We start from the raw sequence: 18,244 nt of genomic DNA on the forward strand, positions 1-18,244 counted from the left end.
TATATTGTATTATATTGTATTATATTATATTATATTATATTATATTATATTATATTATATTATATTATACCCAGTCTTATTTTACTATTAATTTTTGCTCCAAAAGAAGCATTAGAGCTGATTGTCCGGCTAGGTCTTATTTTCGGGGAAACACGGTATGTACATAATTTCAGTGTATATTTCACTGGTACAATTTCACACAATATATAAAGAATAACATCTACAATATTCTGTTTATAAACTTCATGTAGACGAATGATTCTCACTGGTCTCACTGATTTTTGCTGAACTCTTACATCCATACCTGTAGTTGCAGGTGACGAAAGACTGTAGTGCCAACATAAATGTTGGTTGATATTTTTGTTTACATTAATGAATAAGAGGAAAGGAAAACAAGGAAGACATAGTTTGGAACTTCACTCACTCATCAGTCATGACGTGAGCAACTTCTTCTCTGAATCAGACAATAGTGTTTAAGTCCTTTTTTAAGTCCTGGAAGAATGTTTCCTCAATTTTTGTGTGCTAGTCACAATGTGATGGCTACAGACATGACATACTTTTGAATTTAACCCACATTGTTATCATTTTCTCCATCACTTTTCAAAACTAAGCAGAACAATAAATCAAGCCCGGATTTATCACACTTGCGTTTCTGTGGTATAAATACTACCACCACATGGTCAATTTCAAGACGCCCAGCATGTAATCTCATTGAATACAGAGTAGGGAAGAGAAACACGGTTATACACCATTGTGTAATATCTCTACCATTCAGATAGAATTGATGTAAATAAACTCAAGAACATGGATAATAGCAAAATAAGAATAAAATAATGAGTTGAATTTTAATAATGGTTATGTTTAAGAACTGGCTCATGAAATTTTAACATTCAGCTCTTGCAACCTGGTATGAGACTTCTCCCCCACACCCTGGTCTCTGTCCCGGTTCTAGGGAGTTCCAATCTAGTGGGATTGAGGAACAGTTCCATAGTGTCCTACAATATTGTCAAATAAAAAATAGGCAACAGGATTTCCCAGAGGGTGAAAGGCAGAAATCAGAAATAAAACTCAATGACAGACACTTTGAAAGGTGAGGTGAAATAAAGGAGAAAACACTGGAGAGTTCTTGACATAGGCGAAATTGAGACAGTAGGTTAATGTGCAGGGGAGGCTATGCTTGAGCAAACTGAGACTGTGTGACACCAGTTTTGTTAATCCAATGCTTACGGAGAGATACCTGAGTGAGAGGGCACTGCACTCAAAGTTAGGACACTGGAGTTTGAATTGCACTGACTCCTACCTGCCATGGGACAGCTTTGAACAAGTCACTTACTGTTCTGAGCTTCATTTTTGTTATCTGCAAAACCAGAAAACTAGAGTAGATTTCTGGTTCTTAACAAGAGGAAGGCGGCAGAGTCTTCAGGAGCTTTGTTAAAATATTTACTGTTCAAAATTCACATTTCTTCATTTTGGCCGACAGAAATGACAGTTTCATATTGTTTACACTAATATCTATGTCTGGACTGCATCCCCAAGTATTCTGTCAATAGACCTAAAGTGTATTTTTTTAGAAGCTCCATGGGTGATTCTTATGCACCATCTGTTTGAGAACTACTGACCCTGGAAAGGACCCTCAATTCCTTCCCAGTGCTAAAGGCCTGTTTACAGTATTTTAATTTACTGTTTGAAGGCACTGCATATTGGTATGCTGCCACTAGGTGGTGGTAGTGTGCCACAGTCGCACCAAGTCGTATATACTACCCTGAAATTCATCATGGTGGCTCTCTGCTCAAGCCCACCATGTTTATAATGGCACATCTCCATCTGTTTTGACATGTAAAACAATGAACTTTTAAGAAAGCCAACGAAGTAATTCATTAGCTCATCTTTTAGAAATAAAACTCCAAAATTATTTAATATCTTTCCCAACTAACAGCTGCAGCACTTTCTCTGTTCCGTGTACACACCGCCTCAATTCCACCCAAAATTCCATGCACTGGCTTGTGCTGTCCCTGTTCTCTGTGTTACCTCAAACTCCCCAACCCCTAGGTGTGGTATCTCAGCTCACTCATTTCTCAGTTAACCCTCAGGATTGCTACCCATCAGTTACAATCCTGTGTCTACATTTATGAGCATACTTCTTTCTACCTTTAGGTAGAGAGTACCTATCACACTTTATACCTTTCTTCCTCTTCCTTCTCACTCTTCTAATCTCTCTCCCTCTTACGTGTTCACTAGCTTTAAATATTTTATCAGTTTAACTTCCTAAATCCTTGAACTTCTGAGAAACCCCAAGGAATGCTGAAGGGTTAAGGGGAAAGATAAAATAAAAAGAAAGGCCAAGCCCTCATTCTATCTGACATGCAAAGTTCAGTGTTTATCTGACTCATAAGGGCTAACCCTCTCTCTCTCTCTCCAGGACTCTCACTTCATAATTGCACTTAACCCATCCCATCTGGTATTTGATAGCTCTCCTTGTGGGCATGGTTCTGTTGATTTAGCCCGAAACAAAGGTCTCTTCTCTGGTTCTTAGCTCTACCTCTTCAGGCACTTGCTTATTTGACTCAATACAGAATAAATGGTGTCATGAAGAACAAGGTGTGTCTATTTGCTCACTTGCTATGCCCAAACTTTTATCATCATCATCACCATCATCCTTATCATCATGCCCTCTCAGAGTTCCCTTATAGCAGAGGGAATTGGTGGTTATATATGGCTTCTGTGTTAACACTCTGGAACTTTGTTAGTGGTGGTCGTTGTTAACTTGAGTTTAATATGTGGAAAGTGAAAAGTAGCATCCTTCTTGTTAATGAATCAGCCGTTATTCAAGAACTGTATCTAGGTCCAGATTTCAGATTTTTGAAGGAAGTGGAGAATTTGGAGAGGATCTGAGAAGAAATGCTAAAGGTGGAAATACACCTAGAAAGAAAGGTGGCAGATAACTGTGATTTGGTCCATGGACTAAATATTGAGAAATGGCATGGCAGCCCCCAAGTACTGCTTCCATTTAAGAAAAAGAGATCACTCAGACATGCTTCATGTTCAGTGATCATAGAACAAAGTGTAACAGGCTCATTGTGAAGCAAGCAAAATTCAGCCTCAACTAAAGGAAAAGCAAATAATTCCTGATTCTAGACATCTGCAGGGATAGCAAACACAGAGGGTCCGAATGATGGTAGAGTCTCAAGAAAGAAAGAAATACCTTTCAGCTTTGATAGAGATTATGTGTCTCAGACCAAACTGAATACCTAGACGGCTAACCTCCTGGTATCTCTTTCTAAGGATTATCTGCCTCTTATACCATTTGCTATTTTCTTGAATTCTCTCCATTAAGTCCCAAAGATAGCTTACTTCATTTCACTTCCTTTTCACAGAGAAAATAAGACCCAAAACAAAGAAAAACCCCCACCACTTTAGACATTTTGAGAAAACAGAGATGGCTTCATAGAGGAGGCCAAACTTGATATAAGGGAGGTTTAAAGTACAATAGAGAGATGGTCTGAGACCTGGGACCCCAGGCTTGCCTGTGTTTAGGTTAGTGAGCAGCTTGCCAGAGAGCTGGAGGGGGTGAGAGGTCAGTGTGCTGCTCCCTCCCATTTCAGTTTGGCTTCCAAAAGAAAAGAGCTGGAAACTGAGGTCATATCCATCGTTGATATAATCTACAAAGTTCCCCAGCCATCACAAAAGAGAGATGTACTACACTGTTCCTCCCAAATTATTCACATACCTATCCACCTGCACACTGTAGAAAAATCAGAAAGCACAGGTAAACAGAAAAAAATTAAAATCACCCATGGCCCCACCAACCAATGCCAACAGTTCTTTTCATTTGGGGGCATAATTTTCCAAAGTTTCTTCTGTGTTAAACATATGGATTTCTTTTTCCAAAAAATTGGATTATATTGCGTTTAGTTCTTTAGCTGTTTTTTGTTATTTTAGCCATATATTTTTATCACCTTTTTATGGCAATAACTGTATTTCTGAAATTTTATTTTTAATGGCTGCTGAATATATGGATATCCAATATGACTCTTCCAGTTCACTAATGTTGGGCATTTAGCATCTTTCTATATTTTTTTTATATTACAGCTAGTGCTATGATGGACATCCTTGTAGGTAAATCTTTGAACCATTCTTAATATTCCTTTAGAATATGTTCCCTAAAGAGTAATTACTGGTTCGATGGATAGACATGTTTTTAAGGATTTTGATACAACTGCCAAGTTGGCCTCCAGAAAAATCTTTTGGTGAGAGAGTACTCTTATCAGTTTGCCCACCACTGTGTCAGTTCTTCAGGATTTTATCTCTACCTTCTTTACTAATGTCCCCTTTGTTGGGGTCATCTATCTTTGCTGTTAAGAGATTTGAAAACGATCATCTTTTGTACCCTTTATAGTTCTGCTTCATAGAAATAACTCTTTTTCTTCAGAGTACATCCCTAGCTTGCAAAACCACTAAGAGAGAACTCAACAATAAAAAGATAACCCCAAACCTCCCATATATTTGGATATTAAGAAATGTGCTTCTAAATAACATATAGATTAAAGGAGAAATATATTGATAATTAGGGCATGTTTTCAATTGAATGATAATGAAAATACTACATAGCAGACTTGTGGGTTGCTACTAAAATGCAACTAAAAGGAAAACTTGCAGCTTTAAGAAAAGAATAAACACCAAAAATTAATGAGCTATGAATAGTAAGAATCCAGCTCAAGAAGTTAGCAAAAAATGAATGAATGAAATCCTTAAAGTCAGCAGCTCCTTAGGCATCTTTGTGCATCTTCTCATCTCCAAACAAATAGGTGGAACTCAATGAACATCAGAGTGGATTTGTGAAATCTTTAAGACCATAATACCGAATATGTGGTGTTTTCAAACTGTCAGGGTTGAGTATTCCCACTCTGATTGATCTGCCAAAATAATGCATCTTAGTACCATTTAACTTCTTAGAGCAGTCGATTCTGACTTGGGGAATGCAAGACACCGAACAGGTGGTGAACTTAAGTAGGCTAATAGAGAGTAATTACCACAGTGTACCTGGATTGCAGCCACCCTGGGTTACGATAAAGCGGCATTTTCCTTATCCCTGGGCATCCCAGAGAGGTGTTTGGTGTTTACTAAAAATATTTTGGAGATTAAGGTTAAAGATGAGTGCCTTTGTATTGTTCCATCAACACATTGTTTTTGATCATCAGAAACCAAGCACAGGGCCTGATCCTGTGCCTATTTACATAGGCAGTTGTCTGTTGGAGTTAAAGAAAGTTTTGCATGTGTAAGGGACAGAGGATTAGGCTCTAGGGATCAATTTTACTCAAGGAAAAAGAAGTGACTTTAATTTCATTAATGGTCTCCTGGATGATTCTGCTACAAGTTTAATTCTCATTAAATATTCATGCCGCTCATTGCTTAGTATACTGCCTTTAGTATCATACAGCTCAAACCGACACTAACCTGTTTCATATTTTATAACTGAATCACAGGGCTTTTTCAGGAGAAGTCAGCAAAGCAATGCCACCTACTCCTGTCCTCGTCAGAAGAACTGTTTGATTGATCGAACCAGTAGAAACCGCTGTCAACACTGTCGATTACAGAAATGCCTTGCCGTAGGGATGTCTCGAGATGGTGAGCAATCACAGCTTCAGCTACACGGTGGCATGGGGTTGTGAGGTGCCTTCTGAAACCTGGATCCAAATCTAGAAAAACATCCCCTCCCCTGGCAGTTCTGTGGGTTTCTCTGCAGTTATTCCTTCTCCGTAGTCCATCACGGTCAGCTGACTGGCTTATGGGGGGTGCATGGAAAAGTGTCTGTGTGGTCAGCACACCTTCAGATTTTTGACATTTAAGACATCACAGGTGGATGAATTGATCCAAGGTAAGTATCATCTGAAGACCTTAATAAATATGGCTCCTAAAGGCATTGTCCCCAGCAGGAAATAAGTGGGAGGCTTTAGACTAGTAAGCTTATTGGCAGTTGGGTTGAATTAGCTCTTATGCTAACTGGATATTTTGAATCATGTGCCAAAGTCAAGTATTTGTACATGCAGAATGTGTGAAGATAGTGCAAAACGTGGCTCAATGACAAGTATTCTTTTCATTAAAAGAAGCTATTTTAAGAAATAGAGACCATCTACCATTCAATTGCAGAACATTTCAAGATCTTCCTGGAAAACTGTCTTAAGTACACTAAATAAGCAACACCAGATTTCAAGACAGTTATTCTTATACAAGGAAACTGGGCAGAAAGTACAGTGGGTACATTTTAAGGACTTTTCCGAATATATTGGCTGGCTAGCTCTCTTAAGAGAACCCTTTGAAGGAAACAGCTCTTCCAATAGAGTTTCAGAGTATGGAAAAGTATTTCAGATGCTGGGCAGACGTTCTTCCCATAATCGGATATTCTTGGGGCCTGTGTACCCACCAGGCATGAGTTGTGATGAACTTTAGTAGTGGAGCACAGGGTGGCCTTTTAGAATATGTAAAAAGAAAAATGATGGTTTTCCCATCAGCACATGCAAGTCACAGAACTTACACTGTTTTCTCAGAATGTGATATGCTCCTCTTCAGATTTCATGTTCCAAAAGCACTAAACCAACAAAGGCAGGTTCATTTTTTATGAACTTGGAAGTTAAAATCACAAGTGGTGCGTGACTTTTCTTAAGAGCTAGCTGATCCCTTATTTCACTTATAGAATGGTGTGATTACTCTTGTTAATATTCAGGCAATAGTTAAAACACAATTCAGAGTCAGAGCAGAATGAATTTCACCGATGAGTATTAATCCCCTTGGGTGTTTAGAGCACAGATTCTTCACAAAAAAATCAAGTGCCTTCAGTATGCCTTTTGGAGATTTTGCATATAAGCGACAGCACACATTATTGTGGGCTTGGAGTGAATTTGAGTACTTACACAATTATAGGCATGACATTCAGCCCACTGCTGTCTAACCAGTCCCACCCATGTTTATTACCTGAGTCCTGGAACCTGGAAATTGACCAGTATCCAGCTCACTTGTTTCCTCTCTGCAAAAGGGCCGCATGTTCTCATTGGCAGAAAAGGAATCTACCGGGTGGTAGCCTTCATTCCCAACTTCACGTTTCTCTACGCGCCTCCTTCCCGTAGATTCATAGAATTCTGGTGGTGGTCAAATGGGTGAATTCATCCGCCCCGTCAGGTATAAATTTAACCATAATCAATTAGGACATTTTAGTCCCGCCAGCAGAGGTTTTATCTACATATACAGAATCGGGCTGAGAAGTAAATGGGTTAGTGGGAGAGCACAGACCAGGAAATCATAGGAGCTTTTTTCCTCAATCATCTGGGTGTTTCAGGAGAAATCAATTGGAATTCTGAATCAACTAGAAAGCTCCTACCGTTGATATTCTACTTAAATATGGGGATACAGCGCAAGGAGAAGCATTATAAACACAAATTCACCCAACAGGGATTTTACACAGTGTTTGCCTTTTCCAAAATTCTGATATTCTTTTTCACTGGAGGCTAAATGAGAATAGAAAGTATCATGTAAAGATAGGTTCAAGGGTTTTATGGGGCCGCTGTGACCCAAGATGAGGGACGGGGCCTTCTTAGGTAGGTAGACTCAGAGATGTAATTCAGGGAATTGCAAAGGCCACATCCAATCTGGTTAGGTCTCTCGATGAAGCCCCAGATTCAGGGGTTTGGTCAGGAAGAAACTCATTGAGTTTCTTCAGTGGAATGAATGAAAGTTGAGGTTTGACCGCTTGTGGTTCGATGTATCTCTGTGAATGTGTGCATACTTGTGCACTGGTGTGAACCCTGGGAAGAAAAAGAGATGGTCTGAGCCAGCTTAATGACTGGAGAGTGAACAAGCCCATTCAGTCACATACCAGTGGCTCCCATGAGCACAGGGTTATATGACAGCAGGAAAACATCAGTATTCATTGCCCCAGGTCCCTTCTACCCGTCCTGGATCTGTTTCTGGAACTTAGTTCCTCTGGATGTATCTTTGCTGTTGGGGCATGGGGTGGGACTGTTTTCCCCTCTGGGTCGCATCCTTATTTTGTGGTTATGTGGTTTTTGATTGAGATTGTCTGAGACTTCAAAGGAACCCCTAAAACATGCCAGAGAGGATAATGAAGAAAAGCGTATTGTACATGGTGTGGTTTGGCTTATTTTCTTCCAGCTGTAAAATTTGGCCGAATGTCGAAAAAGCAAAGAGACAGCTTGTACGCAGAAGTGCAGAAACACAGGATGCAGCAGCAGCAGCGAGACCACCAACAGCAGCCTGGAGAGGCCGAGCCACTGACTCCGACCTACAACATCTCGGCCAACGGGCTGACGGAACTTCACGATGACCTCAGCAACTACATTGACGGGCACACCCCTGAGGGGAGCAAGGCAGACTCAGCCGTCAGCAGCTTCTACCTGGACATACAGCCTTCCCCGGACCAGTCAGGTCTTGATATCAATGGAATCAAACCAGAACCAATATGTGACTACACACCAGCATCAGGTTTCTTTCCCTACTGTTCTTTCACCAATGGAGAGACTTCCCCAACTGTGTCCATGGCAGAATTAGGTAATGGCTTCCGTGTTTCTATTGGGGGTGTGTTGCTTATGCCCTTTGAAGTAAACGGGATATGTTTGACTTTCTTCTACTGAGTTATGTTATTAAAATAGTGCAGCTAGAAGGGCAATTCACCTTTACCATTTGGACCACTTCATAATTCCACCCTGCCTGCCCCCTTGCTTTGGACTGTCCACTGTTTCCCATTGTAGAGCCAAGAAATACGTTGACCCCTGGACATCAGAGATAGATCAACATGAACTTAAAGCAGTCTTAGAATCCCACAAAAATCTCTTAAGCTTAGGGAATAGGCCTATTAACTCTGTTAGTTATTCTCTTTAGTTATATTCCAGGTAATGCTGTATACCTAAAGTCATAAAATTAGCAGTCCACAAACTGAACCACCTGGTCCACAGACGTGTGTTTTTTTGACCAATGCAAAGTTTTAAATTGTTGAATCAGTTGGCAAAATTTTAAACCTGGACAAGTCCACAAAAATTTCAGATTTTCAGCTTCTTGTGGGAATTTAAAAATGGGGTATTTACAGAAGATCAGCTTTTGTGAATGGCACCAAGTGACTGGCACCAGGTAGGCACTAGCACCTTTAGATGGGCCAGCTCCACTCTTACCATGCGTATCACTGCCCAGCCCCTGCAGGTATCTAAGGTTTGCAACCCTGATCTAGTCTCTAAATGGTAAAGTGAGATTGGCTTCTTTACCTGCCAAAATGTTTCAGTGATGGATATTGGTGATAAAACTGATCTATTTCATACAAGACGCACCATCCAAAAAAAAAGAAAAACCCCAAAACTGTCATTTCCTTATGCCTGTGACATTATTGCTTCTTGGGCGATGTGACCTAGAAATGTTGATAATACAGACAATGGAAAACTTTGCGTTTCAAGGAAGTTGCATTAGCATCCTCTGTTATATGTAATCAATTTTTAAGTCCAGCACTACTATTAGAGAAACTTTGATAAGAACCTTTGCAGTTTTAGAATTTGATCTGTTCCTCCCCATGAGTCCTCACACAAGGTTGTAATCCTTTGGGATATTTCAGTTAGTTGCTGTGGAGATGACTAAGTTAATATGAGGTTGGCGCAAAAGTAATTGTGGTTTAAAAGGTTAAAAATAATTGCAAAAACCGCAATTACTTTTGCACCAACCTAATACAAGGAGAGAATGAAGACTTCAGATGGGAGAGAACCAGCAGGTTCTGACTTGAGCACAGAGCTCCTCAGTTCACAGAAAAAAACGGTTGTGTTCTTTAGATGGTTTCACCACCTCTGTACCCCATAAAACATTTTTAAGTGAAATTTATATTTCCAGTAAAATCTTTCTCCAAATAGAACAAATTGAATGTTCTTTACGGTTTTTACACAAGCACCTCTTTATGGGTCTAAATTTAAATCCTCAAGAGCAGGGACATTTTAAGCCTGGTCTTTAACCACTGAACAGCATTAAAGGTGTATCACAGCTCTTTTGATTAACAGAGAAACCTCTGAACTAGAAGCCAAGCTGAGCAGAGGTAGGTTTGATTTTATTTTTCTTGAACTAGAACAAAAAACCTTCCATTTTTGTCATGAAATCTTGGTTGGCTGAGCCTTAAGCATAACTGTAATGAAAGTAAAATTTTCAGAAATGAATAAGAATTTGATTGAAAGCTGACATGATAGCATAAAAAAATGACCTGGCTTACTTTAGGTCTGCTTCCAGCTTATCATAAATACTAGTGGATTCATTCTGTTTGCTTGTCAAATATTCAACCCTGAAATCAATCCACAGGGCTTAGCCAAAGTGTCACCCTTGAATATGGCACTTTGGTTAAAAATGCACTGATACCTGAGTGGGGCCAAATATGGCTAAGCCGGTTCCCCAGCTCCGCTTCCCCCACAAATCACTTTCCTCTTCCATACTTGTCACCTCCCAGTGTAGTCTGAGAGCCCTTATGCCCTCATACTTTCTCCATGTTCTCCTAAATTAGGGCATTTTCACATGTATTGTGGCATTTTCCAAGATGGATAAAATTAACTTGTCACTAGGATTAGTTCCAAACCCAAAACGAAACAAGAATTTATTTGAAAATGGTATAACTGGGCTCTAACTTTCTATCCCATGTACATATACAAAATAGTTTGAAGAGTTAAGAGTAGCAAAAAGTGGCCAGACTTTGCTGCTCTTTCTTTAAAGCTGTATTTCCTTTGAGGCTTAAGTCCCACTCTCTTTAACTAAGACTCTTGACTTCATTTTAGGCTAAATTTTGTCATCAGACTTTCAACAAATGAAAACAATTATTCTATTGGAAAATAAATTGTAAATTAACATATCCTAAGCCTAATTCTATCTTTCAACAATAGTATCTACAGTCCATTCCTTTTAGTGGGAATACGTCTGCATTCATGGCTATGAAATATTGTCCTTGATATACAATTAGTACCTGAACTATACATTCCAGATAAGCAATCTGGGTTCATTAAAAACAAAAACCTAACTGCACTTGTTACTATAATCAATAACTAAAGCCTTGTGCAAGAGAGGTAATGACATATTGGGCAAAACAGGAGACAAGAAGTCAGCTTGCATAGGTTGTGGTCCTAGCTTTGCGATAGGTTGTACGACAGTCTAAGTGTAAGTCATGTGACCTCTGCAAGCTACAGTATCCCTGCCTATTGAATATGAAGATTAAGAGCACAGACTCTGGAGCCAAATTCTGTGTGTTTAAATAATTGGCCACTTGCCAGCTATGACACCTTGGAAAAGTCACTTCATCTGTAAAATGGAGATCATACTAAATAACCCTCCGAGGGTTGTTATAAAGATTAAGTAAGAAGATAGATAGATAGATGTACTCAGAATATATATTATATGAGTCTGGCACATAGTAAGTGCTACATGAATGTTAACTATCATCACTATTAATGTTGTTATTATCTGTAAACTGAAGAGAGTTTGGACCAGATGAAGTCTAAAGTTCCTTCCCACTATGAAAATCTGGGATTAACTCAGCAGTCAGGCTTTTCCGTCTGAAGTATTTAGACCTTGACTGTATTGGTGAAGCAATTGTGGTTGAGGAGGTGAATTGAGTTGCCCGTCACAAAGTGAGTTACCCACTGAACTCAGACCAGAAACCAGGTCTCCGAACTCCTAGTTCCAAGGTATTTCACTGTTCCAGACTGTTTCTCTGAGAGGCCATACTACGTAACCTTTACTCAGTCTGACCATGTTCTCCTGTGCTGAAATGGAGATTTAAAAACAGTAGTGTCTAAAATCTTACACTTGGCAAATCAACTGTGAACTGGGAATCAAAGGCAGTTGGTGAGAATGTGGCCACTGCCCTCTACTGGTTTGTCACGTACATTGTTTCATTCCTTGGCTCTTAAAGCTGGACCCAGAGAGGTAGGGATAAGTGGGAACAATTTTTAGGATGAAGTGACAGAACAAGATGCAGACCATATAAACTAGAAAAGAAGCATAATCTGGAAGAGAACTCTGTAAGCCTCTGTCCATCCTTCACTTCATAGGATCCCCCTGCTTCCCTGGGGGATTTTCTTTCTTCGTATCTGCAAAACTTGGTTTACAATCTAGAATCTGCCTTATATAGCGAGAGTTCTTTCTATAGAAGATAGTTCACTACCTTATGTATACACTTGTTTTCTTGTTTCTAATTTCCCATTGTTTTTGTCTTTATTCTTCTCTTCACAAGCATCACTGATTCTAAGACACAATTTACTGGCTTCTCCTTTCTCTCAGCTTCTCTGTCTCTGGCCTTTAAACTCTTTTGTTTATGTTTTATTTTTTTGATATTATGTTGTTTTGTGTCTGTGTGTTGACAATAGGGCCATTAAGGTTGATTGTGTTCCAATGTCTCTACAGAGATTCTAGTTTCAAGCTTTATGTAGGTGAACCGGCTCTGTTTTCACACAAACCCGTCTGATTCTGTTTGACAGACACAGTAACAAATTTCCAAATAAATAAACACTCTTACTAGTAGTGTTGCCAAGTCTGCATTCAGCATCATTCGTTTAAATAGCTTTCCTATTAAATATGCAAGACCCTGGGAAGGGGATCACGTTTTAGTATGGTTTCACATCCACAGAATCTTATTGAGTCTTCTTCTAAATATTTTTCATCATCTTTTCCTTCCGTAACTGATTATGAACTGCTTCAAGCTCTTGGTCCCTCACATCGAGTCCAGCAGCCTTCTGATTGGTCCTCCTGCCTCCATCCTTTCGATCCTCTAATCCTCCAGTCACAAAACTGCAAGTTCTAGTTCCCCAGATACAGTGCTCAGTATGTCAGGTCCCCCTAGAGAATCCTGCTGACTCCTTTTGTTACATCAAGTCCAAACTCTCAATCCTAACTTTCAAGATCCCATAGGATCCTTCAGGATTTAGGCTCCTACCTACTCACGTTTCTGTTTTGACTCTATCACTTTATCACATCTGTCTGTCTCCTATAAAAGCCATGTTATTTCCTTCACCTACCATCCTTTGAATGTAGATCTGGCCTACCTCCTCACATAGCTGGCCTCAGCCTACCAAATCCTACCCATTTTTCAGGGTCCACCTCAAATATCCCTCTTTGGCCCAGAAGCACCCACCAATTCCCCTAAGCCAACATTCATCTCTCTCTCTTCCCCAGCAGCACCTGTTATTTTTTCTTCTTTCTCTTCTGATATAATTCATACTTTATTGTCTAATGGCTTAAATCGTCCTTTCAGCATGTCCATACTTGTTCACCAGATTATAAATTCCTAAAGAAATTTCTTTGGCCTTTATTTCTTTTAATATCTTCAAACTCCTTACACTCCAGTATAAGAACTAATGTTTAGGTAGCACACATTCTATAGCCCTCCCTGTTCTAAATGCTCAACTCATTTAATTCTCACAGAAGCCATATGAAATAGATAATAATTGACCTCATTTTGCAAATGAGGAAACCAAAGCACAGAGAGGTGAAGTAACTTACCCAAGATCACACAGCTAGTAAGCAGCAGAGCTGAGATTCAAACCCAGGCAGTCTGACTCCAGAGTCCACCTCTTATCCACTATACTATATGTAGTGACATAGTAGGCCCTCAGTAATGCTTGTTCTGCTATAGAAATACTTAGTTGTCATCATAAAAGAATACCATTTCCTAATTTTTCAAGAGTAGTCCTTCCCAGGTCAATGGTGGATGTGTCTTTATAAAAATGCCCAAAAAGAGGCTGTGTCAATAATTTTCCACACTTACCTAGGTCAGTATTTGTTAATTCCCAGAGGGACAAAAGGCACAGAAGAAGGTCAAGGTCAGGAGGGTCTTCAAAGTCACCAAGACTTAATGCTAACTGTTGGTTTTGCTTCTCCTTCGTCCTCATGTTCCAAAATACAGAATAGTTCCAAATTGCTTACTTAAATGTTTAAAGATAATTAAAATGGGTTAGCGTATTGCTTTCTACTTGTTATTTCTTAAATGCAATATTAAGTAAGGAAAACACTGATTATCCAGAGAAGGACTTGACTTTTCATGTTGTAATCTCTTGTTTTCTCCTTAGAACATCTTGCACAGAATATATCTAAATCACATCTGGAAACTTGCCAATACTTGAGAGAAGAGCTCCAGCAGATAACGTGGCAGACCTTTCTGCAGGAGGAGATTGAGAACTATCAAAGCAAGGTATATACCCTGGTGAATGTTACTTAAGATTGAGGCAGCGTTGAGAAGGGTGCTCATGCAGGTGATTTGGTCAAGACTACAAACAAAGGTGAAATGCCTTTCATCAGACTTCTGTTTTTAAAAGTCTTTCTTACACAACTGATCATGTACTTGAGGCTGTGTTGTCTTACTGAGATGCCAGCAGATGAAATTTCTGCGATAGCAAACAAATTCCACTGTGCCTCTAGCTATACACACATCTCCTATCATTTATCAACAGGGGGCTAAATTAAGCAGTTTCCAAAAGCCTAAGTGAACTGGGATTTGTTCCGATATCATAATGGAAGGTTTCAAGGTCAGGAAGTTTGTGTAAAATAATCTCAGCCTCACGTTTCTAGAGGTTAAGTAGAAGGAGTTTAGAGAACGGGTACACAAAAAGGCTTGGAAGCTGTGATCATAGCCACAGTCCAAACCTTGCAATATGAGGCTGACAAGTGCTGCTAATTGTGTTTTTCTATAAAACACTCTAATCAACAAACCACCAAAATGGGAGGGCAGGGCTAGAGAAGGTGAACTTTTAATTATCCATTCTGCCTTTGGATAAAGAAAATGCTGTGACTTTTTCCAATAATCACAGAAATTCAGACTTAGCAAAGACCATAGAGATTATCTAGGCTAATTTTCCCCTTCATTTTAACACAGGAGGAAATTAACATCCTTTGGCATGTGGCTGGGAAGTACAAACATCAGGACTAGACCGTGACTCCTGGCTCCTAATTCAATATTTCTTCTACCTCATCATATTGGTGGAAATAGTCTTAAACTGAGATTGGGGGAAAAGTGAGCAACACAACAGATCCAGCTCACCCTGTCACTAAATTGGATAGTGGGTGGATAAAAGGAATTAAACAGGACAGGTTGGGGAATAGCAACATATCAGTTTGTCTGCCTTTGAGAGGGCAGATAATACCAACAGCCAAAGTTACAAAGGGAAGCAAGAAAGCGGTAAGAAGCAGCAAAGCTTATGGAATGGGATTCAGAGTCAAAGATACTGTCATTTGAATCCCAGCTCCAGTACCTACTGGCTGTGAAACCTCTGTGAGCATTCATGTCCATTTATGGAGAAGCGGAAAATGTTTTTGCGAAAATGAAATAAGGCAAAGATGTCATCAAACACCTAGCTCATAGCTGGTGAACAGTAAATGTAACGGACTCCCCCTTTTTTCCCTCCCCTCAGTAAAGTGGTATGAAATTCCCCAAGGCAAAACAATTGCTTAAAAGAAGATACTGCTTTGCTACTCTTCGTGACCCATGGTTAAAGCAGTGGCATGCATTTTCATCTCCTGCTACGTATATGCTCATAACAGCTTCCTCCTCTCCCTTTTTCACCAAAGAGGTAAGAGAGGAATTGGAAGAGATGAGAAAGGACTTGGAAGCAATCGCTATAACCCCCAAAAACTGGCCAGCTGTTTATTTTTGAACCTCTAGCCTTTTTTTCAATCCATTTCCAAAGGAGGATTTTACAAAATAGGAACAGTTAAACCAATGGTGCCAAGGATGTGGGTAACCATTGATGTTCATGTGTCTCCCTCTTTAACAGCAGCGGGAGGTAATGTGGCAGTTGTGTGCCATCAAAATCACAGAAGCGATACAGTATGTGGTGGAGTTTGCCAAACGCATTGATGGATTTATGGAACTGTGTCAAAACGATCAAATTGTGCTTCTCAAAGCAGGTATGTGCTTTGCAAGTGAATTTTGAGATCTCTTCCTAACCTGCTTTCACCCGCTTATTAAAGAAATGCTTGGTAAGGAAGGTGTCGGGAATAGTTTTTCTCCAATGATAATAGCTCGGGTTTCTCTTAGCAGAAACTGAGTTCTTTTTAAAGCTTTTGGAGCTATTTGCACGAAATATTCCCTCCAGTTTGCTTCTCTTCTGGGTAAAAAGATTAATTTGAACAACACCTGCATTCCCCAATTTTACCATCGCCTGTGTTTTGTTTTTACACTCTAGATCCTGGGGAGGTTACAATTAGTTGTCAGGAAGAAGGCTGTGGAACTCAGAGAGACATCCCTGGATTTTTTGTTTGTTTTAATAAATATGAATAAATGTTTTCCTGAGACTTTATATTGCAAGACAGAAGAGTGCCAAAGAAATAATTTGTAAATCAGTCCTCTCTTCAGTCAAACAGGCCTTCGCTTCAGCACAAGCATTTAATTTACACTAGTGAACTTCGCCCTTTTAGAGAGCTAATGTAGTAACTGATGGCCCACTAGCTAAACAGCACAGGACACCCAGTGTGCTGACGCAGAAATGGGTCTCTACGTGAGTGCCTTCAAAACAACTCACCAAGATGGAATAATCCACATCCTCTTCTGCTTTTGCTTAGGTTCTCTAGAGGTGGTGTTTATCAGAATGTGCCGTGCCTTCGACTCTCAGAACAACACCGTGTACTTTGATGGGAAATACGCTAGCCCCGATGTGTTCAAATCCTTAGGTGAGGAAATCTCTGGGTGTTTGGTCTTTAAGTCAGGTCTACAGGAAAAGATGGGAGCTGGGTGAAAGATCTTATTGAACAAAATGGAAACTGGTTATTTGGAAACCCAAATTACAGGATGTTATCTTACACCTGTTTTACTTTCTAGTTAGTCACTGTAGAAAATTCACACAGGTCAAACACTTCTTGTCTATATTATGGGTAAGGTTTAGCATTTCATTTTATCTAGTTGGTAATCGAAGAAATTTATATTATTTCTCCTCCCCCAGGTCCCTTCCAGATTTTTAAGGACCAGATAGGCAGGGGATATGTTATTCAGATAAACTAGAAAATGTGATTTGATACATAAAATCAAAGAAAAAGCTGAAAATTTGCCCTTCCATACTCCTCAAATAACAACCATTAATGAGAACTAAACGTAGATATTAACTATAGAGAAATAAAGTATTTCTAAGGGAAACTGATGTAAACTTTATAAATAAATTATTTTGAATTTCTACAAATTACGTAAAGTAGAATATTGTCATTAAGAAGAATGGGACAGTATTTAAGATATGTTATGTGATTTTAAAACAGTTAAATGGCAAAAGGTATGTATACTTAAGTATAGTGGCCTATTGCCATTTAAATCTGTATACATAATATGCAATCTGAAAGAATAGACACCAAACTTGACCAGTCTTTGGGAATGGATTATTTTATAAGACTTTCACATTCTGTGTTTTCAGTTCTGTAACAATTATAATGATTTTACCACTATAATGTATCATTTGTTAGTTTTTTAAACAGTGCTTTTGGATCAAATATGGTTGAAAACAAAAATGAGTGAATTTAACGTTTCAGTTACATTGTGGCTATTACACTCTGTTGGTTAAGAGTGAGCTCTGAAGTCAGGCAGCCTCTTCTTGAATCTCAGGATGTTACTTCCTACATGTGTAACCTTAGGTACATGACTTTTCTCTCCAAGTCTGTTTTTTCACCACTAAAATAGGGATAATAAAAATAATACCTCCCTCATAAGGCTGTTGTGTAATAGGAGGAAATCCAGAGAAATCTCTTAGAGCACTACCTAACATATTAATCACACAGCAAATGTTCACTCTCATTATTTTGAATGATGATGATGTGACGATGGTGGTGATGGTGATATTGGCTTAACAGATTTTCCTGTTAAGATTTCAAACTATTAAACTAGAAATGTTATCACTATCCCCTCTGATCTTCAACTCCTAGATCCCACTTCACCTGCTTCCATTTTTCTCCTGGGGTAATAACCAAAATCTTAAACTGTCTTTATTTTAATTTTGGCAGGTTGTGAAGACTTTATTAGCTTTGTATTTGAATTTGGAAAGAGTTTATGTTCTATGCACCTGACTGAAGATGAAATAGCATTGTTTTCTGCATTTGTACTGATGTCAGCAGGTAAGATACCAAATATAAATAAAATGGTTAAAAAATTAGGTGAAGAATGTTTACAAGGCACATACCTTTTAGAATATTTGGTGAGCTACCAAGAGAGGATTCCACATTTACTAAATCTATTTTTAATGTTTTAATAACACCCTCC

The 18,244-nt window shown here is 39.1% G+C and overlaps 1 protein-coding gene across 4 annotated transcripts in view; it reads left to right on the plus strand.

The window, feature by feature from the left end:
* RORA (RAR related orphan receptor A) overlaps positions 1-18,244 on the plus strand; it is a 687,196-nt gene that overhangs the window by 657,206 nt on the left and 11,746 nt on the right. For all 4 annotated transcript variants that reach the window (XM_019748671.2, XM_019748672.2, XM_074327647.1 and 1 more), the window contains 6 exons: positions 5,484-5,625; positions 8,164-8,559; positions 14,082-14,203; positions 15,783-15,915; positions 16,570-16,677; positions 17,989-18,099. In XM_019748671.2, coding sequence (XP_019604230.1) covers positions 5,484-5,625; positions 8,164-8,559; positions 14,082-14,203; positions 15,783-15,915; positions 16,570-16,677; positions 17,989-18,099 — 1,012 coding nt within the window. The remainder of the gene's footprint in view (positions 1-5,483; positions 5,626-8,163; positions 8,560-14,081; positions 14,204-15,782; positions 15,916-16,569; positions 16,678-17,988; positions 18,100-18,244) is intronic.

Source organism: Rhinolophus sinicus, linkage group LG03, assembly GCF_036562045.2.
Source record: "Rhinolophus sinicus isolate RSC01 linkage group LG03, ASM3656204v1, whole genome shotgun sequence".
NCBI classification, from domain to species: domain Eukaryota; kingdom Metazoa; phylum Chordata; class Mammalia; order Chiroptera; family Rhinolophidae; genus Rhinolophus; species Rhinolophus sinicus.